At 42.5% G+C, this 18,743-nt stretch overlaps 1 protein-coding gene across 5 annotated transcripts in view; it reads left to right on the top strand.

Annotated features, from left to right (window-relative positions):
• The first annotated feature begins 1,779 nt into the window (after window positions 1-1,779).
• Ripk1 (receptor interacting serine/threonine kinase 1) overlaps window positions 1,780-18,743 on the top strand; it is a 33,125-nt gene continuing 16,161 nt past the window's right edge. The window contains exons 1-7 of one of the 5 annotated variants that reach the window (XM_052156811.1): window positions 1,780-2,076; window positions 9,965-10,103; window positions 10,340-10,559; window positions 11,250-11,406; window positions 14,359-14,496; window positions 16,312-16,546; window positions 18,089-18,238. In XM_052156811.1, coding sequence (XP_052012771.1) covers window positions 10,396-10,559; window positions 11,250-11,406; window positions 14,359-14,496; window positions 16,312-16,546; window positions 18,089-18,238 — 844 coding nt within the window. In that variant the 5' untranslated portion in view covers window positions 1,780-2,076; window positions 9,965-10,103; window positions 10,340-10,395. The other 4 variants (XM_052156812.1, XM_052156808.1, XM_052156809.1 and 1 more) reach the window with 4 other exon arrangements.

Genomic DNA, 18,743 nt, shown 5'->3' with positions numbered 1-18,743 from the left:
GAGGCTAGCCTGGTCTATAGAGTGAGTTCCAGGACAGCCAGGGCTATACAGAGAAACCCTGTTTCAACAGGAAAAACAAAAAACAAAAAAACAGGTATGTTATTTGATTTCCAGTTTTGGCAAGTATGAAAAGCTGTTGCATAAGTTCAAATACAGTCATGGGAGAGATGACTCAGTGGTAGTTCTTGCTGAGGACCTGGTCTCAGCACTCATGGTGACTCACAACTATCCATAACTCCAATTCCAAGAGATCCGATGCCCTCTTCTGACCTTCATGGAGATCAGGCATGCAAGTGGTACACAAACATGCAATCAAAACACTCACACATATCAAATAAACCTTTAAAATTTTCAGATACAGCAGCTGTTAAAAGCACATACTGCTCTTCCAGAGGACCCAAGTGTGGTTCCCAGACTCACACCAGCCAGCTCACCTGTAACTCTAACTTCAGGGGACCTGATGCCTTTCTGTGGCCTCTGGGAGAATCTGCACTCATAAATACACACTCAAAAATAAAACAAGCAAACGAAAAAACTTAAAAAAAAACCCAAAAAAAACAAAAACAACAACAACAAAAAAAACCAATGTACAGGGACCTGGGAAAGACAGCTCATGGCTCCTTCAGCAAAGTGCTTTCCATGGCAACATATGGATCTGAGTTCAATCCCCAGCATCCATGCAAAACAACAAACCAAAAACAACAACAAACAAACAAAAAACTGGCCATGGTGACACCCCTGGTGCTGAAGTCAGGCAGGCTCTTGCCTGGCCAGACAGCTTAGTCCATTCCCCAAGCTAAAGGTTAAATGAAGACCTTGTATGGAAAAGAAAAAAGATGCACTGTAAGAAGGAGCTAACTGAAGGTGGGCTCCTGGCCTCCTCATATGTGGAATTTTACACATACACACATACCCAATATACCCCCCCCAAGAAAGAACTCAAAACAAACAAACAAAAAACCCAACCTAAGTACATGCGTTTATACACTAGATGTATGTTCATTTGGGTACATACCTCTATGTGAAACTGCTAAATCATACAGTAACCATAAAGGTTTTGCATTCTTTGCAGGAATATATGTGATTTTTCAGTTACTGCACATTTTCATTACCATCTGTGAATGTTTGTGATTTGGGGGCATTTTACATGTACTTTACATCAAAGTTGAGTTCCCTATGACATTGAGTATCTTTTTAATGCTTATTTGCATGATGAGGTATCTGGTACAATGGCTGTGAATTTTCTTAAAGTGATGTTTGTATGTATGGTTTAGTAAGACTGCTTTATTGTGTGTTTTGTGATCTATTGACACATTTATCTTTTGACAATAAGTGATCATTATACTATCGTGCAACTTTCTTATAATGACACCTGTACAACCTTTTTTTGGGGGGGAGGGGCCTTGGGATTTCAATTACCATTTTAGAAGGCTACAAATTAATCACTTTTCTTCCTCGACAGGTTGCTGTGGCAGAAGAACGATAATTTGCCAGTGTTTCTGTCACCTCTGAACCCACAAAGCTTGCAAATGCCACTGTCGCACACAGTGCTTTCTAGCGGGCCAAGCAGTCTCCCGCGCTGACATCGAGCAGCTATGACCGCGTCTTTTAGCTGGAAAGCAAGGCTGAACTGTCATTCCTTCCTTCCGCCGGCAGGCTTCTGGGATCGGCTGGCTGCAAACCTGGCATGCTCAGTAGAGCTCGATGCCCAGCTAGGAGGCGGGCGCTGGCCGGTGCACTCCGCCCCGGGGCGTGAGCAGAGGCGTGGACAGGGGCAGCCCCACCCCAGTCCCCCTCAGAGACTTTAAAAGAGGACGAGCAGACCGGCCTCGGTAGTGCGGGTGTGGGCGCCGCTCACCTCCCATGAGTCCAGCGGCGGCGCAGACCCGCTGAGGAGCGAGGTGGACACGGCGCGAAGCGGGAGGCTGTGGGGAACCTGGGAGTGGCTGGGCCCACTTCAGCACGGAGCTCCGTCCGGTCCTGGCGGGGCAGCCACAGCGAGGCGCAGCTCCTGACGTCCACCGCCCGTCCTTCCTCACCTGGGCCGGGGTTCTAGGCCGCGGAACCGACTCTGAGGTAAGTCAGCGCGGGGGCCGGGGCCGCCGCTAGTAGCCCCAGCAGCTGGTTTCCCGGAAGGGGTGGGGGCCGCGGGATTTCTGCGCGTGGACCGGAGGGCGGAGCTCGTTGTTTCCGGAATCCGGATGGTGGGCGGGGCTTCAAGCGTACCCGGAAATGGAAAAGCGCGGGACTTGCTGTCATCTAGCGGGAGGTTGGACCCTTCATGAGGTCGTTTTAGCTCAAGTCACGACAGAAGGTGAGCGGTGGCCACGGTTACAGAGTGACTGTAGAACAGGTGTTTCTTTCTTACTAATATTTTGGTAGGGGTGAAGGCTTATTGAAGCGTTAGTGCCCTAACAAGGTTACCTAAATGTAACCTATCAACCCTGGACCTGTCAACTCTTTAAATGGTCTATTACTGTTGTACTTGGGGCAGCAGAAGGTTGCAGAGCAGTCATTAGCTTCCATCACTATTTTTGAGGTGAGCTGACAAATAAGGAGTGATTCACAAAGAGAAGCCTTGGGTGTTTGACACTGGTCCTCAGTAGCATTTGCTGCAGACCCTCTTTGAGTTGTGAAAAAGATAAGCCGCATCCTCCTCATCTGAGCTTTGGACTGAGCCTCCTGAGGGTGGATGGTGCAGGCCAGGGTGACTCATTCTTTGTCCCTTGCAGATCATTTGATTTCCTTGTTCTTTTATTTTGTGCAAAGAGTTGATGCTGTTTTAATCAACAAATTCCACAAAAGACCTTTAGAAAGATATTCTTTCTTATCACATGAAGACTTGATGGAGTGAACTTTGCAATGTAATGACTTAGTCGTGTAATTCTGTAGCCACTGGAAAGATACTACTAAGGCTTGTTAGAAAGGTGAACTATCACAGCTGTATTCCATACAGAAATATACTAGTCTTAGTTGAAATGAAATTTAGGATGTTTTGTTTATATTACTGACAAAACAGTAGTAACAATTCTTAACTTTAATTTTCATTTTTCTTTCTTTGATATTTTGAGCCTTACACATAATGTTAAATTTTCAGGATTGTATTAAGAAATACGCTCAAGGTAACAATTACAAACTGAACACAGTACTATGACTTCTTAATTCATGTCTCCTTAATATCTTCAGTAAGATCTGGAATTTGAGACAAAAATATAGTTTCCCACACTTCAGTAGGATATTATTCTGGCAGATGTGTCTTACTATATAAACATGGATAATACTTATTTTTTAAACATAGTTTTCCTAAGTTTTTAAAATTTAATCTGTACTTCCCCATGTTTTTAAAATGTAGAATATTCATTTAATCTGGGTAAGTAAGTCTGCATGATTTTATTTGTTTGTTTGTGTATTGTCTGGGTCTCTTTGTGTAGCCCTTACTATCCTGAAGCTAGCTGTGTAGAAGACCAGGCTGGCCTTGAATTTCCAGAGATCCACCTGCCTCTGCCTTCCTAGTGTTCGGACTGAAGGTGTGTGTCACTATGCCGAGCAACAATTTCATCTTTGCATTGGAGGTTTTCAAACCATAAATTATTAGTTGTATTCCTAGAAAAACAGCACGTATTAAAGAACTGAGAATGGAAGTCTGAGAGAAGGGGTAAGGTTTGAATTCATTCAATTCAGGTAAATTGTTTAACCTCAACTTATAGTTTCTTTATTTATAAATTGAAAATAGTCTTGATAAATTAATTCACAGGCCACAATGTGCTAATGTATTTGATCATGCTTTGTTAAATTTTATTCCGCCTTTGTCTTTTGTTGGTGGTTTGATTCCTTGTTCGATGCCCTTTTTGTGAACAAAGCATGGGCTGCTTTAATTAAAGAACCTTGCAGACAGCCTCTGGTATGTCACTTACCTGAGTAAAATCAGAATTCTGTCAAGGAGGAAGTAGGGCACAGCTAGCAATTGACATTCTTTGTCTTCTTATTCTTATTATATGATTGTCATTGAAAATTAATTGGGTTTTAAGAGGAGTTCAGCCATTAAAAGGGATACACACACACACACACACACACACACACACACACACTTTTTTTTTTTTCTGAGACAAGGTCTCACTGTGTAGCCCTGACTGGTCTAGAACTCACTAAGTAAAGCTAGGTAGATTTATTTTGCCAGTGTTAATTTTGAAATTTCTTGAAATTCATTTTAGTGGAAAAATTTCACTTCCCTGTGGTTCTGACTTAATAATCACTTATCTCAAAACATTAGTAAATCCCATTGACAAGGACATGACATTAGTTAAAATGAGTTATCACTATAACAGGTAAATGTGACTTAGTTAAGTCTTTAAAATGATGTTTGATTATCTGGCTTCCTGCCTTGCATTCAGTGTTTTTGCAATCCTTGGGTCTACCTCAGGAAACTGTCCACATGGCTCTCTCAAAAGACACTGAATGGGCATCACCAGTAGAGTGCATGACTGGTATGTGTGGGGCCCTGGGTTCTGTCTCCAGCATTGTTAGAAATTAGTAGCATAAATTTGAATCATTCAAGGGGGAGGATAAAAACACAAAAGAAATAATTGAAAATCTATCAAAAGAGGATTTGTGCTAAGACCAGCCCAAACTCATAAAGCATAAGACTGGAAGAACTTACCTAGGTCTGGAGCCAAGCTTGCAAAGATAGTGAAGACTTTCCCTAGCTCCACACCACTGGAGGCTCTAGAGAGCCAGGCAGGCTGCAAGTTTCAGGAGGTCTGGCCAGGTAGGAGAAATAACCAAGTAGAACTTATAAGGTTGAAATCATACACTTGAATTGGCATATTCCTGGACATGATTGTAGTGAATTTGCTGTGAATAGTTTTTGTATATTTCCTAAACATCCTTTTTTTGCATATGAGTATTTTGCCTACATGTATATATAAGTGCACCACATGTGTGCTTGACAAGGCTTGGATCCCTAGGATGTAGAGTTTCTCATGGTTGTGAACTGCCACGTGAGTGCTGGGAATTAAACCTGGGTCATCTGCAAAAGCAGCAAGCACTCTTAACCACTAAGTCATCTCTCTTCCATCACCACCCAAACTTCTCTCTTTGCTTTCCCTCCCTACCCCTGGAGGTCTTAGTTAGGGTTTTACTGCTGTGAACAGACACCGTGACCAATGCAAATTTTATAAAAGACAACATCTAATTAGGACTGGCTTACAGGTTCAGAGGTTCAGTCCATTGTCTTCAAGGCAGAAGCATGGCAGCATCCAGGCAGGCATGGTTCAGGAGGAGCTGAGGGTTCTACATCTTCATCTGAAGGAAGCCAGAAACAGACTGGGCATGCTCAAGCATCTAGGAGGAAGATCTCCAAGCCCATTCCCACAGTGATACACTTCCTCCAACGAGGCCACACCTTCTAATAGTGCCACTCCCCGGATGGTTATATACAAACCATCATACAGGGTCTCACTGTGTAGCCCTAATTGCTCTGGAACTACTAAATAAACTTGAATTCAAATGAGACCACCCGCCTCTGTCTGCCTCAAGTGCTGGGATTAAGGAGTGTACCATTAACACCCATAAAACATACTCATCCTGCATCATTTTTAAAACTTTTTTTGCTAGTTTCTAAACTTTGTTTATTCATTAAAATGAATCTGTGAAATATATCTCAACAAAGCTATTATTAACTTTTCCCTTCACATTGAGAAATGCATTGAGATAACTATACATTAAAATGTAGAATTGTTGTAGTATTTTTTATTAGATATATTCTTTATTTACATTTCAAATGTTGTCCCCTTTCCTGGTCCCGCACCCCGAAAATCCCATAAGCCATCTCCCCTCCCCCTGTTCCCCAATCAACCCTCTCCCACTTCCCTGTCCTGGTATTCCCCTACACTGCAGCATCAAGCCTTTCTAGGACCAAGGGCCTCTCCTCCCTTTGATGTCCAGTAAGGCCATCCTCTGCTGCCTATGCGTCTGGAGCCATGGGTAACTCCATGTGTACTCTTGGGTTGATGTTTTTGTCCCTGGGAGCTTTAGGAGTACTGGGCGGCTCATATTGTTGTTCCTCCTATGACACTGCAAAACCCTTCAGCTCCTTGGGTTCTTTCTCTAGCTCCTCCATTGGGGACCCTGTGCTCAGTTCAATGGCTGGCTGAGAGTGTCCCCCTCTGTATTTGTCATGCACTATCAGAGCCTCCCAGGTGACAGCTATATCTGGCTCCAGTCAGCAATTACTTGTAGATGTCGATAATAGTGTCTTGAGTTTTGTAACTATATATGGGATGGATCCCTAACTGTATCTCAGAGCATGATTGAGTTATAACACATCTTCCATACATGTTATTGTTATACATGTTATACATGCCTTTGCTACTCTGTGTAACATTACTACGGACATCATTGTGCATAACTTCATCAGTGTCTCAGGTTTGATTCCTCAGAATACTCAGCCATTGAGTTAAGGCATAATTCTTTCAAAGCATAATTTTGTTACGAATGTAATTTATGTTTATTATAGGAAATGTAATTTTAAAATGTAAAGAGCCAGGAATGGTGAACTACAGCTGTAATCCCAACACTCCATAAACCAAATCAAGAGGATCACAAATCTCAGCCAGCCTAGGCACACACAAGACACTGACATAACAAAAATATAAAGAAGAAAGGAAAAATTTGCCCTACAATGTAAATAAAAAGCTGGTGAATATTTTGGTGTCTTTCTCTAGTTAGTTTTTTTATTGACTTGCCATATAATCCATTTTATACTTTATAATCCATTTAACTATATCCTTAATTATTTAACAACTAAATAGTTCTTTTTTTTTAAAGAAATATTTATTTTTTTTAAGATTTATTTATTTATTATATGTAAGTACACTGTAGTTGTCTTCAGACACCAGAAGAGGGTGTCAGATCTCTTTACAGATGGTTGTGAGCCACCATGTGGTTGCTGGGATTTGAACTCATGACCTTCGGAAAAGCAGTCGGTGCTCTTACCCACTGAGCCATCTCTCCAGCCCTAAATAGTTCTTTTAAAGAATTTGTATTACTTAACAGATGTTTACCATGTATTTGGTTCTGCCAGGCACTAAGGACAGTGGCCAAACAGGTTTTTTTTTATTTTGGTTGGTAATTTTTGAGGTGGTGGTGTTATTGTTGTTTGCTTTGTTTTGTTTTGCCTCTGTACAGTTTATTAGAAACAATTTTAAAATAACCACTTGAGGAGAGATGTGCAGGCTCTGTAAACATCTCATAACAGGAAGACTTAAGATCCGGCTCCCGCAGGAAATGAAAGTACTTGGCAGAACAGAAACCTCTAGTCTTCCTGACTAGGGTTTAAAAGAATGTGGCTGGAGATGGAGGGGTATATCATGAGCTGAGGAAGACTGTGCAGGTCCTCATGGCCCAGAATCTTTACTGGAAAGGAGGAATCAGACCTGGAACACGTATTAGTGTTAACACCTTCTGCCTCCACACTAGTCCATTCTCAGTCTCATATACTGTCAGTAGGGACTTGCTAGGTAGTCTCAATTCAGTGGACAAGTACTAATCCACTGTACATGGATTACACAACATGTAAGCAAGTGGCGTGCTCAGGCTGTTTCCCACTTCATTCCCTTGGGGATGGCAGAGCTCTCGGGGACAGCCTTTGCCGCGACAGGAGATCAGCTTTGTAGTTATACCCCTTCTCATTACACATCATCTTAGAAGCATTTTGTTTTGTTTTTGTGGACACGTGGAAATGCACCTGTGTGCACAGGCTCAGTGACACAGTAGGTTCTCAGAGTCCAGGTGTTTATAAACATAAACGACAGGACTGACTGTAGCCACAGCCATGAAGCGGGCAAATGTATTGTCATGTGTTCTTTTCTCATAAAATTCCTTGCCAGTCCCAAGATGGGCTGTTATTTCCTTTCACAGATGAGAAAATGGAGGCTTAAGTAAGTTCCTTAAAGTCACGAGGCAAACGACTTAAGAGTTGATCCTCTCAGGAAGCAGATCCTTGCTCTGCACTGCCTTCATGGTTCCTGCTAGTGTGCTTCCAGCACCTTCCTCACTCTTCTGCTTTCCCTCCTCTATCTGGGCCACCGCCTCTCTTTGCCGCTGCCCCACTGCTAGTCATCGTGCTAAGCAATGCCTGAGACATGGAGAAGATCATTTGATGTGTCTGTCAGATATCAGCTGTGCGGTTATGCTGTGTCCTCTAGGAAGCCTCTGTACTGTGTAGGAGATTAGCTTACCCAAGCATTCTTACACGGGCCACTAGGCAGGATTATAGTCACCCTCTGCTTATGAGTTATTATCTATTCCTTGAATAACTCTAAGTGTCTGCAACTTGTGGACCTGTGAGTTCCTAATAACAGAAAACTTCTCACCTAAACTATCCAAAAACCTTTAACATAGTGTTAAGAAGATTCCCAAACCAGGCCTGATAAATAGTGGTGCCTCTATACTTCTTGATACTATTAAATGTCTTAGGTTTTCTCCCAAAATGAAGCACACTGGGGCCATGTCTTCCATTGTGAACAGAGAGTTTCCTTGGGGGATGACAGAGCCCTCAGGAAGAGCCTTTACTTCATGGGAAATGACTATCATAGTTTCAAGCCTTTTAAGACATCACCTCAGAGATGTTCTTTGTGTACTTCTTAGGTCTCCTGGATTTTCTCTTTGGCCATTACTTCACCTTTTAGGAACTCATTAAAATGTACTGCAACCCATAAACTACTGTTTCCTTGTATTTAACCTACCTTCCTTTAGAGTTTTCTGTCTGATTTTCACAGCCTTCAGAGTGGGAATAAACGTGGCTTGGGTTGAAGGGGCTCTGTTTATAGTGAGTAACCTTGTATGTGTGGGTGACAAGAAGACAGTGAACTCAGCAAAGCTGTGTCAGTCATCCTGGCACTGTGGCTGCTTCCATACCTGCCGACCGGCGCACTCTCCTTCAGGTCCCCATCCTGAGGAATACTGACTGCCACTCAGCAGATAGGCAGGTCCTATGAGTCACCATCTCTTTCCCGTCTTCCTGATCAGCATTATTCTTTTTATATTCTTCCAGTCCCTACCTTTGCTCATCATTACTTAGGACATATGTATTTCCTGATATTATTCAATAGACTAATTACCTGATGTTCTTACCCAGTGCTTGTCACTACTGTCTGTTATATACATAGAGTCTAGCTCATAAGGGACATTTTATTTTGTTATTTATACTTTTGGGAAGGGAACTTATACCTAATGTGCCTTAAAGTTTTTTTGTTGGCTTTAACATTATAATCTAAGAATGTCATCAGACTGTGACCTCTTTCTACATAAACATTCTTAGTTTGCGGAATCCTGCCCTAAAGAGAATGTCCAAGATCATCTAAAGACAGGGCCCAAATGTATTTGAAGATGGCTCAGGTTATGAATTAACAGAGAATATGATTTAACTTCATTCCTAGTCCTAGACACATATATTCATTGGTAGTGACTGCTCCTTATTTTTTCCAGTCCATCTTTCCACTGAGAAGTAGTGTCCTGGGGGCTGGAGAGATGGCTCAGTGGTTAAGAACACTGACTGCTCTTTGGAAGGACCTGAGTTCAAACTCCAACAACCACATTGTGTCTCATAACCATCTGTAATAAGATATGACACCCTCTTCTGGTGTGTCTGAAGACAGCTACAGTATACTGATGTATAATAATAAATAAATCTTAAAAAATAAATAGAAGTAGTATCCTGAGGAGGTCCGGTGAGGAAGGTTTCACTCCAACCCTCTTGGACTGCAGACCACCTCACTCCTAACCTAGGGCCACACTAGTAAAGTTGCTACCATATAAGTCATTACCCCTTGTCCAATGCTCAGTCTACTTTTTGTCCCTAGAATTTTTCCTTTCCTCTGTACTAAACTATGAATTTCAGTGGATGCTTAATTCATGTTATCTAACATGCATAGCTTCCTGACAAAATGTTTTCGATTTTTTCTAGTGTTCCATGATGCCAGAAATGAAGCATTCACTGGAATAAATCACAGTCTTCCATAACTTTTAGCTGAACAGCTCATGTCACAGATTATACTTCTCGCCAAGAAAAACAAAGGCACTTCACATAAGTAGTACTTTGGGAGGTGAGGGGTTCTGAGACAAGACTCACTATATTTTCTAACTGGTCTAGAACTAACTGTGGAGTGCAAGCTAGCCTCAGACCTTCAATCCTCCTGACTCATCCTCCTAGGTAATAGGATTCCAGGCATGTGCCACAACCTCTGGCAACATGTAGTATTTGTTGTTTTGTTTTGTTTTGTTTTGTTTTTTTTAATCACGGTCTTTTTGCCCTGAAATATTCTCTCTGGTTGTTTTATAGGACACAGCACTAAGTGAGAACCAAAAGTGGTGTGTTGGAGATCCTGAGCATTCAGAATGCAACCAGACATGTCCTTGGACAATATTAAAATGGCATCCAGTGACCTGATGGAGAGGACAGACCTAGACAGCGGAGGCTTCGGGAAGGTGTCCTTGTGTCACCACAAAAGCCATGGGTTTGTCATCCTGAAAAAAGTATACACAGGGCCCAACCGTGCCGAGTGAGTCGGGGACAGAAATGGGTTGGCCCTTTGCTAGCTGACTGCAGAAAGTAGTTATCTCCATCTGTGTGGCCAAACACATAAAGTTTTCAATGAGGCTGACCTGCAGGGAGACTTGACACACTGGCTAGATGAAGGAGGACCATAACTCTTATTACTATTTTGGATGAGGACTTTGGGGTTAATTCAAAAGATATTAATGCTTGAGAAATGTATGGGAAAGACATCACTGAAGACATAAAGCTGGGTAATAAGGGAGGCAGTGAGAAGAAAATAGCCATGGGTGCAAACACCAAAATCTAAGGTACAAAAAAAAGCCAATTCTCTCTCTGAAAAACCCAGCAACCCTGTAAAAAGTGGAGGGCGTCTCTTCTCCTCAGGCTAGATTGAGAGGGATGCCTTCTTTATTGTTTTCCAGCTCAGTCTCCACCAGGCCAGATCAATCCTGCACTTTTTATTAATTGATTTATATGTCATGAGTGCCCGACTTCCAATTCCTACGACAAAACAGGAGGAAGGAGTTTAGATAAGGAGATGCCTCTCTGCCTTCTAGGACCTGTCTGCCTGGAGGAGACCAGAACAGACCTGACTGTGACAAATGGCGCACACTGCAGGGATGCTGGAGCTTCTTGGGCACCTGGGTAGAAGGTTTGCCTTGCCTGCTCAGCCTAGCTCCTTTTCTGCCCTCAGGGACAATGAGGCTCTCTTGGAAGAGGGGAAGATGATGCACAGGCTGAGACACAGTCGAGTGGTGAAGCTCCTGGGTATCATCATAGAAGAAGGGAATTACTCGCTGGTTATGGAGTACATGGAGCGAGGCAACCTGATGCACGTGCTGAAGACTGAGGTAGGTGGCGCCGCCAGGCCGCCAGTGCTAATGCGGCACACACTAGCTGCTCTCTCGGGTTTGTTTATAGCTTTCTAATGGACTTCCTTGCTTGGTATCTGTTTGCTTGCTTGCTTGATTTCTGCCTTTCTTTCCTTACTTTTGTTCATTCTTTCGTTTATTTGTTTGTTGAGGCTTTTGTTATTATTGATTTGAGACAGGTTCTCAATCTGCTATACAGCTCTGGCTTTTCTGCAACTCATATATAGACCAGGCTGGCCTTGAACTCACAGAAATCTACCTACCTCTGCCTCCTGAATGCTGGGATTAAAGGTGTTTGCTACCACAGTTGGCTTTCTTTGGATTTCTGTGCCTCTTCCAGCCTTGGGGATTTTCTCCCCAACTCAGGCCCATTTATAATTCTATATTACCACTTCAGGGTTCCCTCTTTTTGTTACCACCTAGACTCTTCCCAGTCCACAGCTGACAGAGGGACCTTCCTTCAGTAACACATGGTCTGATAGATATATGTGTAAATAATAACAAATTTGAATTGATTGATGAAAATGTCTTACATTGTAAATGACAGGTAGTAATGAACGAAGTGTGTGCACTGTTGTTGACTATAAGAGAAGGGGGGATATTAGCAATTATACTTTTAGACCATTTAAAAAGTTGTTCTAGGTTAAATCTAGAATATAAACTACAGCAATATAAAATATAAAATCAGGGAAGAAATGAATTTATGAAAGCTAGATAATTTTTTTAAGTTTCTGTACGGATTAGGATCTGTGTCTTGTGCTAGTTCTTCAGGAGCCCATAACAGACACCATACAGGCAAGTCCAAGAGGCAGAAGCACTAGAGCATATGATGTGATGGATGGTGTCTGACAGGCATACAGTCGCCTGCTGCAGAACACAGGCGAGGTGCCCACCCCCAACCTGAGCTAGGTGGGAAAGGCTTCCTGCAGAAGGACAAGTTGAAGCAGATAACTAGGGAGTAAACATTGCAGGCACAGAGAATGACTTGTGGGAAGGAGTTAGGGGATGCCAGTTTTTCGAAGTACCGGTCACCAACTTTCGCTAGAACACACATTGCATGTAAGGGGCAGAAGCATTTGGCTGCCTTTGCAGCAAGTATTTCCCCTCCCTCCATCTCCCCACACCTTACAGCTGCCAGGTCAGCAGAGCTCTCAGAAACACGAACATGGTGAGAAGGGTAATAGACGAGGCACATGGCACCGAAGCTTTATCAGGTGGTGCTCTTCCCCCAAACCAGGTAAGGTCAGCCCTGTGACAGAAGTAGGCATTGTGATCCAGAGATAAGTCGTCTGTGGCGAAAGCCTTTCCATGGGGTCAGCCAGTGATGAGCTTCACAAGGTAGGGACAAGAGAAGTCAAGGACCCAAGAGAAGCAGGAAGAGGTTGGGTTGGAGGCAATCATACCTGCTAACAAGGCTTTCCTGGATATATACTGATGAAGGCAGGAATAGTCTCTGCTGCTAATTTTAATTAATCAATTAATTTTTGCAAACAAAGCAATGCTGCTCTCAAAATTTTAGTTCCTTCTGCCTCAGCCTCCTTGGTATCTGGGACTGCAGGTGTGTACCCCCAGATCTAGCCCTCTGCTGTCTTTTATACTGCGGAGCCAAGCTGTTGATGCTGTGGTTCAGCTACAGCATGGATAGATGAGATGTGAATCGGTGTGACATGGGAATCCAGGCTCCATCCCTTGACCTTTTAACCTGTAAACCAATAACAGATACATAAAGGTTTTTAAGAATCATCCTGTCTGTAAGCTGGTTTTAGTGTTTAAAAAAAAAAAAAACCTGAAATGATACTACTAAAACAGAAACATGCATTTCTTAAATAATGACATTGAGGGTGATAAAATTAGAGTATAATTTTAAGAGTGACCTGAGATTCTACAAAGATCTATAATGTCTGCACATGGCAGAGGTGTTTATGTGGTTGTTGGCAGTGTAAACATCCTTTCCTGAACTCTAGTTCTCTTTGTGTCATCTCACATTCCCATTTCCCTGATGTTGTTATTATATAAATGCCTATGTCATACCACAACAGCATGCCATGGAAATGTTTGGGTTTGCTGTTCATTCAAATATTCTAAACATCATCTCAGATACATGGAGGCAGTCTTTGGAGTAGTAGGAGAACTAGAAGTAATAGTAATTGTAACAATAATAATAAATGTCATTGTTTGCAAGGAGTTTGCTTTCATGGTTTTTTTAAACATAAAGTTTTATTACATAATGTACTAAATGATGTCATAGGATGAATAGAATACCAAGTAGTCCCAGGTTATTCTATTATAAATTATTTATTTATTTTTTAAATATATTTTATCATTTTCTCTTCATTCCTCCCTCCAGCACCTCCCATGTCCCCTCAGTTGCTTTCTCTCAAATTCATAGTGGTGGTGGCGGCTGCTGCTGCTATTTCTGCTTCTTCTTCTTCTCCTCCTCCTCCTCCTCCTCCTTCTTCTTCTTCTTCTTTTCTTCTTCTTTTCTTCTTCTTCTTTTCTTCTTCTTCTTTTCTTCTTCTTCTCTTCTTCTTCTTCTTCTTCTTCTTCTTCTCCTTCTCCTTCTCCTTCTCCTTCTCCTTCTCCTTCTCCTCCTTCTCCTTCTCCTTCTCCTTCTCCTCCTCCTCCTCCTTCTCCTTCTCCTTCTTCATCTTCTTTATATCCATTTTATATGCATATATATTGGCACAGAATTTATTTTTATTGTTTGCACTGAACAAAATACTGCACTAGTATTTGGCTATCCTGTAGGCCCTGGGGTAGAATCTTTCTTGAAAGGAGCTTGTTTCCTGGGGGCAGCAGTGCTATGGACCACATGGTGGGAAGAACCCGCTAACACTAACCTTGGGCTCTCATCCCACCCTCATGGATGGAATAGTTGTTCTTGCCTGTTAGATTGCCTCTCCACTTCATAGACTTAATGTGTTATTTCAGATAGGTGTCCTACTTTCAGTGAAAGGAAGGATAATCGTGGAGACCATAGAAGGCATGTGCTACTTACACGACAAAGGCGTGATCCACAAGGACCTGAAGCCTGAAAATATCCTCGTTGACCGTGACTTTCACATTAAGGTAAGCCACAATCCGTGCGCTTTGAGAAGGCTGAGTCATTGTAGTTTAATTTTGCACTGGAAATCCATTCCCATAGGTGATCGTAGTAATTGAGGACTCAGCTCAGCATTCAGCAGCATGGCACTGCTTGCAAGGCTGATGTGGTATGAAAGGTGCAGGCTTGAGTGGGTAGAGAGAAAACTGTAAGGATAAAGTGATGAAAAAATAATCTCATCCCTGGTTCCTGGGTTTTGTTTCCCTCTGATTAGACTGGCAATGGAAGCATTCAAGGGTCGCTACCTTCACTCTGGAATGGACTATTTGCTCATCATTTCTCCCAGGAAATCTTGTGACTGAGACTTCTCCACCCTGGAGATAAAAGGAGTATGGAAGTGTGTGGAGAATATTCTTAGAATTCAGAAATGGCTTAAAAGCAGTAGTAAATCTGGAGCATTTTGGCCCTAGAATCCTCCACTTTGTTCAGCAGAGAATACTAGTCCTGCACACTTGAGGTCCTAGGCTCAGTCCTGGCGCTCCAAGACAAAGACTTCTGCTTTCACATCTTGTTTATGTCTGTTTTCATTTTAAAAATCAATTTCCTTTTGAAAATTCTTTTGATCATAGTAAAGGTAATAAGGAAAAGGACACCCATGTCTTGTCTATTCAAGGACTGCATTTAACTGAGGAAGCAACAGCTCATATAATTAGTCTTGGTAGCTAGAATCCAAGCTGGAGACCAAAATGGGGACTAGATAACTCAGGGTCAGAGTTCTGGGTTTCATCCCCAGACCTATGCCAACAAGAAACAAACAGAACCTGAGAACATGTAGCAGTGGGAAAGAACCAGGACCTGCCTACAAGATCCACATCAGACACCATTCATGTCTCAGACGGCTATTGATCCCAGTGCCTTTTATTCTTTCAATCCTGTTCATTCTTTCAATTAAGAACTTACCCTCTGTGTTCTGGGTTAAAATCTATGCATTTCAGGTAAGCAAATGCTCTATCTAGTTCCTCCCTAAATGCTTCTTAGGGACAGAAGAGGACCATCTCCTTGGATGTCCTGTAACTGTCCTGCTCTGCCATTTCCCCTTGACACTTCCTTCTTTGCTAAGTCTGACTTGGTTATCTTTCTCTGCCTTTACGTGTGTTTCGATGTCCTTCTCTCCATCCTGTCTTCTCTTAGGTTCTAATTGCCAACTCAAAACAACTAGCAGCAACGGTCTCACCCTCAGGGTGGCTTTGAGATGCTTGGAAAAACAGCCCTGGTCCTCTGGATGCCATTGGGCAAATGAAAGGTGTGGTAACCAGTCTTTGTCTTCCCCAGAGAAACAAAAACAAAAGACGTGCAAAGAAAATGAGAAATTAGCACAAACACCATTTTGTTGTCTTGCCCCAGTCTTAATGCTTAAGAATTGAGATGCCAAGGCCCCAGCAAGTGAGCTCAGCTAGTAAAGGAATTCACTGCCGAGCCTGAAGACCCAAGTTCAATCCCAGGACCCACCTGATGAATATAGAGAAAGGACTTCTGCAAGTTGCCCTGTGGCACACATACATACATACATACACACACACACACACACACACACACACACACACACACATGTGATCCTCCCAAAAAAACTTTTAAAAAAATAATTGGTATGCCAGCACTTTACATGAACATTCTGAGAGTCTATTGAAAGGTAACTATTCTTGATAGGCCCTGTGCACCCACTGGAAAATTGATTGTGCCACACATGTGCTGGATAAGCCCCAAACTTGATTTCATGAAAATCCAGCTTGACTTTCTTGTGGCCTTTGTGATAAATTCCGTTGGCCCCTCTTCTTTTCCAGATAGCAGATCTTGGTGTGGCTTCCTTTAAGACATGGAGCAAACTGACTAAGGAGGAACTCAACAAGCGGAGGGAAGCGAGCAGCCCTGCTAAGAAGAACAACAACGGAGGCACCCTCTACTACATGGCTCCCGAACACCTGAATGACATCAATGCAAAGCCCACGGAGAAGTCAGATGTGTACAGCTTCGGCATTGTACTTTGGGCAATATTTGCAAATAAGGAGCCTTATGAGAGTAAGCCGTGTATCGTCGTGGGATTTTGATAGTAATCAAAACTATCAAAGAGAGGTGTTAAATGAGAGTTGATGAGGTGGCTCAGTGAGGACAGACCACTGACCCTAACACCCTGAGTTCAGTCCAGACTCTAGGACTTATGCGGAGGGGCTGAGAACTGACTTCTGAAAGTTGACCTCTGACTTCTATACATGCACTGTGGCATGCAGATATATCTCCTCCTCCTTCTCCTCCTCCTCCTCCTCCTCCTCCTCCTCCTCCTCCTCCTCCTCCTCCTCCTTCTTCTCTCTCTCTCTCTCTCTCTCTCTCTCTCTCTCTCTCTCTCTTCTCTGTCTCTCTGACACACACAGACACCCCCTACACTAAACTTTTTAAATATAGTAATTTTTTTAACATGAAATAATACTTTTTAGTGAATTCTGTTAAAAAATCTATAATTATACATTTAATTGCTTAATGTAATATCATAAAGGCCAATCCCATATCTAATTTATTCACTGCTATTTATTTAGCAAATAAACACATATTCACATAGACACAGAGAGAAAGAGAGAGAGACACAGAGAGAGACACAAAGAGAGAGAGCATGTGAACTACATTAGGTACTCAGGAGACCTTTGTTGAATTATTCATCCCAGTTTAAGATAAACTCATGGGGTAGGTAGACTCCTTTATAATATAGCTTAGCTAGGGAGTTGCTATAAAACTCCAGTATTCTTCCTGGAGTAGGAGTGGCCTTTCTTACTACCAGGCATACACCCCATACCTTGATTCTATTTGTGAATGTGTCTTTTTCATTGCTTACCATGGGCAGTTCAGTCAGCTGGGAATGTAAAGATAACTAAGTCACTGTACAGGGGAGAAGTCATCCTTCCATTTGGTTAAGTGTGGAAAGGAATGGCTGTTTTCTGTAAATTCTTTATGGTTACTAATACCAATAGATCAGGGATCATCATCTCTTTGCTGACATCTCTTAAACCTTAGTCTCTGACCATGACCAAGATATCCATGGACCGGTTAGAACCTCCAAAGTAGCATCCCACAAACAAGTTGCCAAGTTTATCAGCACAATACAGATTGCTTACCACCTATACTGAATGCACAATAAGCAACTTTATCTGTTCTCATCCTGACTGTTTCTACCAGAGCCCCCCACCTCATTCTTGCTTCTAGAGTGTCAGTTATCATGTATATTGTAAGTCACTCTCATTAAACTGAGCCCAGGCCGTCCTGTATTTGCCTCTGTATTGAACTCTGGAGAATGTCATGACTTTACCCATTTATTCTGTTTGTTCTGTGAAAAGGTAGCTTTGTTTTGAATTTTGTCTTTCTTCTGCAAAATCAAAACATCATCCTATCATTTCTATAGTAGACTACATCAACTCCTTGCCATAAGACTGTTACTTGATGGAATGAGACAGCCATGGAAAAAGCATACTCTAAGCACAGACAAACTAGCAGTATTATCCAGGTCCTGTCATCTTTCTGATTGAGAGTAGAATGGGACTGAGAGCCCCAACTGAAGTTCACCCCTCTTTGCAGATGTCATCTGTACTGAGCAGTTTGTGATCTGCATAAAGTCTGGGAACAGGCCAAATGTGGAGGACATCATTGAGTACTGTCCAAGGGAGATCATCAGCCTCATGGAGCGGTGTTGGCAGGCGATCCCAGAAGACAGGCCAACATTTCTTGGTAAGAATGGGATGTGTGCCTATTTAGGAAGCATCTTACATGGTGACACTCTACAGTAAAGTGACACTGGTAATTTAGTTACTGTTCTTGTTGCTATGACAAAGAGAACAAAGAAACTCAAGGAAAAGGTTTATTTTGGCTCAGTTCCAGGGTAAGTCTACCATGGCAGGAGGTCATGGCAGCTGGGACCCAAGGCAGCTGGCCACATGGCATCTAGAGTCAGGCAGAAGACAGGCCTAGATGCTGGCAGGCCTTTGCTCTCCCCTTGTATTCAGTGCAAGGTCTCAGCCTATGGGATAATGCTGCTCACATTCAGGGTGGGCCTTCCCTGCTTCACACCCCCACAGATGCTCCTAGAACTGTGTTTCCTAGCATCACCTAGAAGCTCAACCCTAAATCCAATCAAGCTGGCAAGGAAAATCAGCCATCACAGTTAGGAACATATTTTGAGTACCACATCATGTGTTGCTTCAAACTTACTAGACAGATTTTAAGTATCCAGTGA

This window comes from Apodemus sylvaticus, chromosome 14 (genome assembly GCF_947179515.1).
Source record: "Apodemus sylvaticus chromosome 14, mApoSyl1.1, whole genome shotgun sequence".
NCBI classification, from domain to species: domain Eukaryota; kingdom Metazoa; phylum Chordata; class Mammalia; order Rodentia; family Muridae; genus Apodemus; species Apodemus sylvaticus.
This window is presented reverse-complemented; position numbering and strand designations above follow the sequence as displayed.